The 12,500-nt window shown below is 35.2% G+C and overlaps 1 protein-coding gene across 1 annotated transcript in view; it reads left to right on the plus strand.

The window, feature by feature from the left end:
* The window catches only part of slit1a (slit homolog 1a (Drosophila)), a 95,413-nt gene that overhangs the window by 21,992 nt on the left and 60,921 nt on the right, over positions 1-12,500 (plus strand). The window contains exon 4 of the mRNA XM_056470559.1: positions 433-504. Within this exon, the coding sequence (XP_056326534.1) occupies positions 433-504 (72 nt within the window). The remainder of the gene's footprint in view (positions 1-432; positions 505-12,500) is intronic.

The following is a 12,500-nucleotide window of genomic DNA, read 5'->3' on the forward strand; positions in this document are numbered from 1 at the left end:
TAACACCACAACTACAGTAATTGATGCGTTGTGGTGATTCTACAGTTACTATGGTAACACCACAACTGTAGTAATTGATGTGTAGTGGTGATTGTCCAGTTGCTATGGTAACACCAAAACTACAGTAATTGATGTGTTGTGGTGATTCTACAGTTGCTGTGGTAACACAGCAACTATGGTAATATAAACAAATGAGCCAGTACTGTAGTTTTGTATATTACACTATGGTATGCCACAGTTTACTGTAGTAAAACTAAAGTATTCTACAGTATTTATTATAGTTTGTCAGCTCACTGTAGTTAATGCTACAGTATGCTGGAGCATTCATTAACAAACAGTTGTAAATGCTATAATATGTACAGTATAAAACACTTCCCAGTTGCCGTTGTGTTAGCTCAGTCTGTAAATGTGTTTGTGTCTTCTTTTCTCCAGACGTCTGAACAGAAATCAGCTTCACCAGCTTCCAGAGCTCCTGTTCCAGAAGAACGCCGCTCTGTCCAGACTGTAAGTGCCTGTGTTCTGCTGGCTGACGCTTGATTTTTATGATTGACTGTTGTTGTTGATGGTTGTTGCCTGATGCTTTTGTAAAAAACAGTGCGGTCATATTTCCAGAGCGCTCAGTTATCTGGAGAAACATCAGGAGAGTCAGCCCGGGCTGTGTGTGGGGGCTCTTTGGGCTTTGTCATTTCTGAAAATATGTGGCTTTGTTGTATCATGAGAAATCAGTTCAGTTTCACCTGATATTTATACTCTAAAACACTGGGTTATTTCAGCAGAAATTAAAGTGTGGACAAACCCAAACATTGAGTTAAAATTTAGTCTTTTAATTTATGCTTAAAAAACTTATTATTTTTGGATATATTATACCCAAATTAGCTTGAAATAGCCCAACATTTTTAGAGTGAGTCTGCTAGAAGAAAGGACTATTTTCCTGTCCTGCAGCGTTTGGTGTTTGGCTGATTTGGCTTTGGTTTGCGTTGCGTTGGGTTTGAAGAGTTTTGCTATGTTTTGTTATGCTATGATTGAAGATAAGCGGAATAATGTGATATTGAATGATCATTCTCCATCATTATTTTTTTGTTTTGCTAGTGAGTGCTATCCGAATGAGAGATCCAGTTGTGTGCGTGTGTGTGTGTGTGTGTGTGTGTGGTCTCTGATTTCTTGAATATGGTTTGTTTTCATGATTATGCATGCAGGTCATGATTAAATGCATTTGAGGATCATGCCATAATAAAATGAAGTGTGTATATATATAAATATTATATACAGTTAAAGTCAGAATTATTAGCCCCCCTGTTAATATTTTTCCACATTTCCACATGATGACAGTACATAATATTAGACTAGATATTCTTCAAGACACTAGTATTCAGCTTAAAGTCACATTTAAAGGCTTCACTAGGGTAATTAGGGTAAAGTTAGGGTAATTAGGCAAGTCATTGTATAACAGTGGTTTGTTCTGGAGACTATCGAAGAAAAAAAAATAGCTTAAAGGGGCTAATAATATTGACCTTAAAATGGCTTTAAAACTATTAAAACTGCTTTTATTCTAGCTGAAATAAAACAAATCAGACTTTCTCCAGAAGAAACAATATTAGAGGAAATACTGTGAGAAATTCCTGAATCTGTTCAACATCATTTGGGAAATATTTGGAAAAGAAAACAAAATTCAAAGGGGGGCTAATAATTCGTATATATATATATATATATATATATATATATATATATATATATATATATATATATATATATATATATATATATATATATATATATATATATATATATATATATATATATATATATATATATATATATATATATATATGTATGTATGTATGTATGTATGTACAAATATGTACATTTATATGTAAAAACTTTTGTAATATATATATATATATACAAATATGTACATTTATATGTAAATATATATATATATTTCAAAAGTTTTGACACAAACCATACTCGATGTCATTTTTGTCTTCTGGAAATCTGACAGGACAGATAATCTTTTACTTTATTTAAGGTACTGTTTTCACTCTTTATAAAACATTAATTAAGATTTTGCCTCCGTAAACTCATAATTTGCTGCTTTTTAATAGTTTTTAAGGTGATGGTCATTTTTACGTATTGGGCATGATTAGGGATGCAGAGTAAGATCTTATTTATAAGCAAAATTCAATAGCATTCATTCATTTTCCTTCAGCTTAGTCCCCTTATTCATCAGAGGTTGCCACAACAGAATGAACCGCCAACTATTCCAGCATATGTTTTACAGAGCAGATGCCCTTCCAGCCGCTACACAGTACTGGGAAAATATTATACACACTCATTTACACATACACACACACACACACACACACACACACACTCGTACACTACGGCCAGTGTAGTTGATCAGTTCCCCTATAGCGCATGTGTTTGGACTGTGGGGGAAACCGGAGCACCGGGAGGAAACCCACGCTAACACGGGGAGAACATGCAAACTCCACACAGAAACGCCAACAGACCCAGCTGGAACTCGAACCAGCGGCCTTCTAGCTGTGAGCAACATTGCCTGGGGAGTGGGGTTCTCTCCTGAGACTGCTTCCCCTGCAACCCGGCCCCAGAAAAGCGGATGAAAATGAATGAATGAATCGCGTATCGCTGGAAAACATAATATGCAATGTCAATTTTTTTCCAATATTGTGCAGCCCTACTTTTAATCCTCTTGTCTATGTAATTACCATTGTGTTTGAAATGTTCTTTAGACATAAACTTGCCTTGCCTTATTAATTAACAGGCCATAATTAATAATAGGCAGTAATAGTGATTTAATAAGCCAATAGTAATAGTGGGAATTGGTACTTAAAATAAAGTGTTGCTAAACTAAAATACACTAATTAAAAAACTAAAAAACACACAAATAAATGATGATTAGAGAATAAAATAACAACATAATAACCTAGATATGAACATATTAGATGATCTCAATATAAAGACTCCGCAGAGACTCCGATCAGCGCCTTTTCTCAGCTTTAAAGCTGGATGTTTGTGTTTGTTGCTGTTTTTGACTGATTTACGCAGTTATTTGAGCAGCAGAGCCTCCGTCAGAGCCGAGCCGAGCCGCAGAGACATATTTAAAAAACACGCTGAAATATTCAGAGCGAGTGGGACGTGCGAGTGAACAGAGAGATGAAAAGAGGACAAACACAGACAGAATTCTCCATGTATGTACAAGCCATTCTATATTTCGCTGCCATCCATTATTCATGCTCGGGCTGTGTGAAATATTCACAGCGGCAGGAGTGACGGAGTCTCCCGGTATCCCGCTGGGCTCGGATTCTGCACACAAACACCAAACCTGCCCGTCGACACACTCCTGCACACATATCACATGCTACTGACATGCCTTAAAAACAGCTGAAAGCTATTCATCATAATCTGCAATGCATTAATAAGCACATTTCTGTGGTAGTTCTGTGGTAGGCATCATTCAGTTGCTTATGGACTTGGAATAATAAATGGCATAAACCACTCGCTCAACAAACAACTGGGTTTATAACACAACATGTTAATAACTCATCTCTAATAACGGATTTCTTTATCTCAGCACATAATATTAGACTAGATATTCTTCAAGACACTAGTATTCAGCTTAAAGTGACATTTAAAGGCTTCACTAGGGTAATTAGGGTAAAGTTAGGGTAATTAGGCAAGTCATTGTATAACAGTGGTTTATTCTGGAGACAATCCAACACTAATATTGCTGAAGAGGGCTAATAATATTGACCTTAAAATGGCTTTAAAACAGTTAAAAACTGCTTTTATTCTAGCTGAAATAAAACAAATAAGACTTTCTCCAGAAGAACAAATATTAGAGGAAATACTGTGAGAAATTCCTGAATCTGTTTCATATTATTTGTGAAATATTTGAAGAAGAAGAAATATTGCACAGGAAGGTGAATAATTTTGCCTTTAACTGTAGGTGTGTGTTATATGTATTTATTACACGGCTGTCTGGAATACTTGATTCTGATTGGTCAGTCGTGACACTACAAGGTCTGTTATTCCCAGATAACAACCGCTGAATAACACAGACTCGTCCGTGAACTGAGAATCAATGTTTCCATGCATATTTTGGATAATATGGCAGAGAAACTATACGTGATGGAAGCGCCAAAATGTGCATAAATTTAGAAAATGCTCATTAAAAGAACGTTTGCACACAGCTTCATCAGTATCTGCTCTTCAGTGAGACCCCAATAATTCTATTTTAATGCGATTAAGACAATACTCTGATTAAGAGTCCACCATGTCAACAGCGATTTTTGATTCATTTAATTCGATTAAGGTCGAACTAAAGAGAAATGGAATTAAGACATGTGGAGTATGCAGATTTTACTGGCATTATTGAAGTGCAGCTCAGACATGTAAACACCTTAAGCTATTATCTACTATTGTAGAACTTTTCGCCACATTTTGCGACAGGATAGTTTATACACATACAGCTGTCTGACGCTATTGTCTGCACCTACCGAGTCAGTGAAGGACCACACACACCTGCATCGTGAAATGCGGAGGTTTTTTCTCCCATTCAGTGTGCGGTATGAAATTCCATTTAAACTACACTCCTCCAGCAGTTCCTCGCATCCAATATCTGGTTTGTCAGGGGGGCATGCATGATATGTTCCTGAATGAAAGTGAAAGTGCCGAACTGCAGTTAAAGTCCACAAATTAAAAATGAAACACCTGAAATTACCTGAAACTCCAGAGGAAATATGGATAGTGCGGTGATGCAATGACGTTAATCGAATTATGTGCTATAACATGTAAAACGGGATCATGAAAGAAACATTCAAAAAGCAGCTCATGTAGACACCTTAATATTATTATTGTCTTAATTAGATTAAAGCAAATCATTTGATTACTGATGTCCATGTAAACGTAGTCAATAATGTAGTTTTCTCTCAGAAGCTGATCAGATATAAATGTGTGTGTGAGGGTCTTTGTGTCATTAATGTTGGTTTGCAGATATAAATGTGTGTGTGAGGGTCTTTGTGTTATTAATGTAGGTCTGCAGATATAAATGTGTGTGTGAGGGTCTTTGTGTTATTAATGTTGGTCTGCAGATATAAATGTGTGTGTGAGGGTCTTTGTGTCATTAATGTTGGTTTGCAGATATAAATGTGTGTGTGAGGGTCTTTGTGTCATTAATGTTGGTTTGCAGATATAAATGTGTGTGTGTGAGGGTCTTTGTGTCATTAATGTTGGTTTGCAGATATAAATGTGTGTGTGAGGGTCTTTGTGTCATTAATGTTGGTTTGCAGCTCTCCATTGTTGCAGATCTGAAATGTTGTTGTGCTGATTGTGAAAGGTCTCAGCCCTCCGTCAGTCCGTCATCACTATTATAATGCCCTCCAGAACTGTCTTGAGCATCTCTCCCATCTCAGGCCTCCAGAAGCCACCGCGTTCATTGCGTTTGGTCTTGGTCTTCTGAGGTGCAGCTCATTTATTAGAGGAGAACAAACACCACAGTGGAGAATCCCAACAGTGCAGCAGACTCCACTTCTCTCAGTGATATCTGTGGATGTTTATCTGGAACTGATGATTTTGACTGGAAAGCTGCTTTATTTGCGATTCTTTTGTGCATAAATCTAATTGGCATATTTGAATGTAAACACAGCCAGACACTGTACAGTAAGCGCTGAAGCTTTGAGATGATAAAGAGCGCATGTTCACGCAGAGTTTATTGAAGCGCAGCCTCTTCATACAGAGCTGGAGTCTGTCCAGAGGAAAGTTTCCACAGCCACTCGCTTTCACACATCTCTAAAGGTAAAAGATAGACTTTCGCAGCACTTTTGTGTTGGTCTTCTTGGCCGAGGCTGGATGGAGAGATCTGTTTAGTGCCTTGAATGCAATAGTGGCAGGCGTCCAGTTATTAAAACCATCAGATCCCAGTAGCACAGAACACGTCTCTGTTTTGAGCATTAGTATGTGGACCGGCACCGTGCGCTGAAAGCATGTGTTTGAGGTTGTTCTGTGGTTTTTGCAGAGGTCATGGCATGGGGAGGGTTTGTTAGCATCTCTATTAACAACCCTCAATCACTTGGTCATATTCATCTTCATGCGAAAGCTGCGTTATTTTAAGTGCACCATTTTAAAATGCATCATTTTAAATTTTAACCTTTATAATTGTTGGTATTGCAATGTTTTTTTATTTATTAAGAGTTTTATTTATTAGCCTAAACACCTGATCAAATTAATATTAACAAACCTCAATGTCTTGGTGACTGAATGTTTATTTTAATGTGGGGATGCTGGTTGTGTATGACTGGCTTGGTGTAGAAATGTTTGTTTATTTGTGTAACCTTGTGTTCAATTATGTTATTTATTTTGTATTGATGTATAGGTGTACTTTCTGCAATACTTCAATCTTGGCATTGCTATGCAGAAAACAAACAAACCTTAAACCTTGGTCATAATCATCTTCATGCAAAAGCAGCATTATTTTAAATGCATACAGTGTTCTACATTTGAAATCATGCATTACATGACCTCAATCATTTTTGGTGTTGCAAAATAGATGTGTAAATTCACAGATAACAATAAAGCCGTTTTATAAGGACATTTACATTCCACCTCATAGTGTCAATGTTAATAATTAGATATTTACCTAACAGTATACTGTATATAGTAGGACATTTACTTTTTTAACATCAAATTAGACAATCTAAATAACCTTGAGAATGAATGAATATTATAATAGTGTTGTAGCTGACAGCTCTGTTTTGGCCACTTTTCTGTTATTTGCATTCCAAAACAAGTGGTTTGGCATCTAAAATGAGCAAAGAGTGAGAAACAAACATGAGAAACACACATCCAAACACACTGACATGAGAATGACTGAGAGCTGGGCAGAAGAAATGACTTGATTAGTTTCATTTCAAAGCATTTCACTTGTGAACTTAAAATTTAAATGAACATAATTGAAGCTGTCCAGTAATCCAAAGACTTTTCTTGACATGTTATTAATATACATTCACCAGATGATTTTTTGACATGCAGTGGATCTGCATAAACGATAATAAATTACTATATATATATATATATATATATATATATAGAGAGAGAGAGAGAGAGAGAGAGAGATCATATTTTTATAGTTAAATTAATATACTTTGTGTTATTATATTCATAATATTTAGATGTATCCATCACATAACATATCAGTGTCATTTTTTGAGTAAAAAAACCTGAAATTATATGCTTATGTAGTACACTGTAATAAATATCCCTAAATTAGCAGTTTCTTGTATTTTGTGATTCATGTTTTCATTTTTTATTGTATTTCTGCTTTTGAATTGCATTATGGGAGCTTGATCTTTCCTCAAACAACTTTTAACCTTGAACAGTTGAAAAAGGGACTTTTATGAACATTTTTAATAGTTTAAAGTGATATATTGTCTGGGTTGGTGTTGTATATTATTCTACACAAACTTTTATGGAAGTCTTACAGCTTTCTTCAAGATTTCTACTTTCAAGTGTTCAACAGAAGACAGAAACTCATTAAAAACACATGAGGGAGAATAAATAGTGAGTTAATCCAAATTTTTAGGTGAACTGTACCTTTAAGAGAAATAGAACGTTATTCTAACATTATAAAAATGTTATTATAACGTTAAAATTATGAAATAACCAAAAACTAACCCTAAAATGGTAACACTTTGCAATAAGGTTGTATTAGTTAATACATTTACTAACAGAACAAACAGAGAACAATAGATTTAATACAGTATCTGTTCATTTCAGTTCATGAAAATACAGTTGTTGATTGTTAGTTCGTATTAACTCACGGTGCATTAACTAATGTTAACAAGCATGGATTTGGATGTTAATAATGCATTAGTAAATGTTGTAAGTACATTAATATTTGTTAATGAATTGCCTAAATTACCTGAAGTGCATGTAACCCTTAAAATGAACGTTGTGGGAATCAAGAATTAATATCAGACATGCAGCGAGAAACTGAATTGTGCAGAAAGTGTGTTGTGAAGTGGACTAGTCAAATGTGAGTTTCTGCTCTGATGAGTGTTCAGACACGCACACTTCAGTGTTTAGCAGATCTCAGCTCTGTTTCTGAGCTTTTCCAGTGTTACGAATGTGACATTTGCAGCAAAAACTCAAGACATAAATTCTCAGAGAAAGCATATGCTAACATCATATTGAAGCATCTGTTTATATTCACCTAAACAATTCACCACAGTTATAGGAGCAGAAAAATATCAATCTCTAAACATTTTTTCATATGTTAAATGTGGGAAATAAACATGTGTTACGGATGTGACCAGAAAAGTCTGCGAGTTTACAGTATATACAGCATACTTTGTAGAGATTCTGTGAATTAAACTGCACAACCCATAAGACACAATGCTAATCAAAAGGTTAAGAGTTGCTCACAGTAGGACAAACATGATTGATTTTATTAGATTGTTTTGTATTCATGAGAAAAAAAGCTTCATTCTAGATGTGACATGTGAAATCCGCACTTGTGTGACTCTGAGAAATCAAGTATAATAGTTTGAAAACATTGACAGACATATTTTTAAGTGTTTTTAAAGTACTGATAAATACTAACAACTAGGAAAGGGTTTCACTATTTTGGGGAAAACGTCATTTTTTCATGGCAAGGTTGACATTTGCATGGAACTGCTCTTCTGCAGATTGTTTGCACGTTGATTTTCTCGTCTGAGAAACAGGGTCGCGCCGCGGGTTTTCCCAGGATGCCATTGTGCTCTGTCTCCAGGCGAAAGGGCTGGTGGTGTCACCCAGGAGATGCAGGAGCTGCATGTTTGATTCGGGGTCAGCGGCGATAAAGAAACACACAAAAGAGCCTGGCATGTCCTGAAACTCCTCTGCCATTTACTGCCGCGTTTTCCCCTCCCTCATTATGGAGACTAGTAAAGAGCTGTCAGACTAGTAGAGGGACTGGTTACAGCAGTGTGTGTGTGTGTGTGTGTGCGTGTGTGTGTGTTGGAGAAAGTTACTTTTGAAAGTAATGCATTACAATATTGAGTTACTCTGCAAAAAAAGTAACTAGTTGTGTTACTTAGTTACTTTGTGTTATAATTATGTGCTATAATTTTGAGCAACTCTCTAAAAAAGTTACTATTTACGTTACTTTTGAATGTAATGCATTACAATATTAAGTCATTCCCTAAAAAAGTTACGTTGCGTTACGTTACTTTTGAACGTAATGCATTACAATATTGAGTTACCCTCCAAAAAAGTAACTAGCTTTGTTACTTAGTTACTTTTCAGGGTTAGCAATGCGTTACATTACTTTTTAAATGTATGCATTACAATATTGAGTTACTCCCTAAAAAATTAACTAGTTGCATTACTTTTGAACGTAATGCATTACAATATTGAGTTACTCCCTAAAAAGTAAGTAGTTGTGTTACTTAGTAACTTTTATGGTAAGCAATGCGTTACGTTACTTTTGAATGTAATTCGTTACAATATTGAGCTACTCCCCAAAAAGTAACTAGCTGCGTTACTTAGTTACTTTTTATGGCAAGCAATGTATTGCGTTACTTTTGAAAGTAATGCGTTATAATATTGAGTAACTCTCTATAAAAATAACTATTACGTTACTTTTAAAAGTAATACATTAAGCTATTAAGTTACTTCCTAAAAAGTTACTTGTTGCAATACTTTTAATGGTAAGTAATGCATCACGTTACTTTTGAATGTAATGCATTACAATATTAAGTTACTTAGTTACTCCCCAGAAAAGTAACTAGTTTCGTTACTTAGTTACTTTTTATGGTAAGTAATGCATAATGTTAATTTTGAATGTAATGCATTATAATATTGGGTTACTCCCCAGAAAAGTAACTAGTTGTGTTACCTAGTTACTTTTTACTGTTAGTAATACTTTACGTTACTTTTGAATGTAATGTGTTACAATATTGAGTTACTCCCCAGAAAAGTAACTAGTTGTGTTACTTAGTTACTGTTTATGCTAATGTATTATGGTACTTTTGAATGTAATGCATTACAATATTGAGTTACTTCATCTAAAAGTAACTTCATATAATGGTAGTGAATGGTGACAGGTTGTTTAGAATAAAAATAAACACATACAAACAAGTCCAAATCAATAGCCTTGGCTCCTGATGACACACTGGGGTCTTGTTAAACAAAATGATCACTCCGTGTAAGAAATTAAACATTATTTACAATAATATTAGCTTTAATACACAGCCTGGTCAAACAGATCTCGGCGCATGTGTGAATGTAGTCAAATGTTAATTTAAAAGAACCAATGAGCATAACTTGCTAACAGTTTTACCACATTTCTGATGAATGAAATGATTTTCATCCAAAAAAAGAAGTAATGTATTTAATAATAAAATGCTTTAACTCTTAGTATAATGGAGGAGCAGTGCAGGAAGTGTTGTGTTTTGTTTTCACAAGAGGTTCATTGAGATCAGCAAGTAACTTAATCCTCATCATGTTTTATTCTTGTTAAAATCTTTAACTCCAGTTTCTTGTTTTAAATGTTATTACCGTGCCATCTGTCTGTGGATGGCTGCTCCGGTTATTTTGGATGTGCTCCAAAAGTGTGTGATCCAGAGGAACATCCGCCATCAAGTATTACAGTCAAGAGCTTTCCAATTCTCCACTCCATTATGTTGAGAAAATATGTTTCTCCCCACGTGAAGTGAAGCTGTTCTACAGATGTTACTTCACTTGTGTGCACAAACCAGAATAAATGCTTACAACTTTTATGAATGCTTACACTCTGTATTATTTTGGGTTTCTCTTTGGACTTGAATACTATCCTGAAGTCTGTTCTCTTCACCTGGCCTGTCAGATATGCTTAATTTAACACTGTGTCTGTGCAGCAATGCAGTAAAGCACCATCGTGTTCCTCAGAGGAAAAACAGTGGCGGTCCTAAGACAGAACCATGAGGGAGACCATACAGCATGACACTTATTTTCCAGTTTCAGTTCTCATTGGCTGTCGTGTTTCAATCATGTATACAGCTGAGTGTCTGTCTGCCATATTGGATGTGCTCTGTGTGTATTTTTAATTAGACTTCAGTCAAAGTGCTTGATTTGTCAGGATTTTAGATTCCTCCCGGTTCTGTTAGAAAAGCTTAAACAGTGTTTCTGTAAAAGTAGCTTTCAAAGTCACCGTGGATTTGGTGTTTCTGTCGCTCATCTTTCCTGAGAGGCGGATGGCGCTTCTGTTAATAAATAAACTGTTGGAAATGAGAGCAGCTCTCTGTAGGTTTGCTTTGAGAATGGCTAATCTAGGGCTGCATCAGTGGATGCTGGAGAAATGAAGGAACTGGAGGTCATTTCACACCAATATTATTGATCTCTTATTTCAGGTTCCATTGTCTGTGTTTCTTACACTCTTTTTTGTTTGTGGAACTCAAATACTGCACTAAAAATATGGCACACTGGAGAAATTATTGAGGGACAGGGCTGTTGCTAGACATAAAGCTCTACTGGGGCACGCACACCCTTCCTTTTCCAGATCATCCTCTCATAGTAAACTAACGGTAAGAGGAGCGTACTTAAGGTTATTAATATAAAGTTGCTATGGAAGCCCTCAGGTTGACGTCAACAGAAGGACAGATTATTAGTGAAGATTACCAAAATAACACATTCTTGTTCAGTGGACTATTAACATGCACAGATTAATTATTAATTTTAAGAATAACAATGTGCGCTAGCAAAATAAACATTGTAAATTTGGATTTCAAGCAAACAATTTTATTTCAGCTTCGATGATTCGCTCAGCCCTATACACCATTATAGCGATAACCATATTTTTTTCGATATATTGTGCAGCCCTAGGCTGAAACACATAATTCCAATTCAGACTCTCGGACTGATATGTTTAAATATTTATACTGCATTCATTTCGTAGTCTTTGCGATTCATATTCATATTCGCAGCCTTTGCGCAATGATACAAATCACAATTTGTTATTTTAAATTTCGATGAATCGCTCAGCCCTATACACCATTATTATTGCGGTAACGATATTTTGTGATCACTATACAAAACCCGTATTTCCAATTCGGACTCTCGGACAGATATGTTTATATATTTATATTTCATATTCATATTCTGATTTTATTTAAATTTCGATTAATCGCTCATCCCTATACACCGTTATTGCGGTAACAATATTTTGTGATAACTATACGAAACACATATTTCTAATTCGGACTCTCTGACAAATATGTTTATATATTTTTACTGCAATTATATTTCATATTCATATTCTGACTTTATTTAAATTTCAATGAATCGCTCAGCCCTATATACTGTTATTGCGGTAACAATATTTTGTGATAATTTTGTGATAACTATCCGAAACGTGTATTTCCAATTTGGACTCTCGGACAAATATATTTATATATTTATACTGCATTTATATCGCAGCCTTTCTGCAACATTGCAAATCATGATTTTATTAAAATTTCAATGAATCG

The sequence above is a fragment of the Danio aesculapii genome, chromosome 13, assembly GCF_903798145.1.
Source record: "Danio aesculapii chromosome 13, fDanAes4.1, whole genome shotgun sequence".
In the NCBI taxonomy this organism is placed as follows: domain Eukaryota; kingdom Metazoa; phylum Chordata; class Actinopteri; order Cypriniformes; family Danionidae; genus Danio; species Danio aesculapii.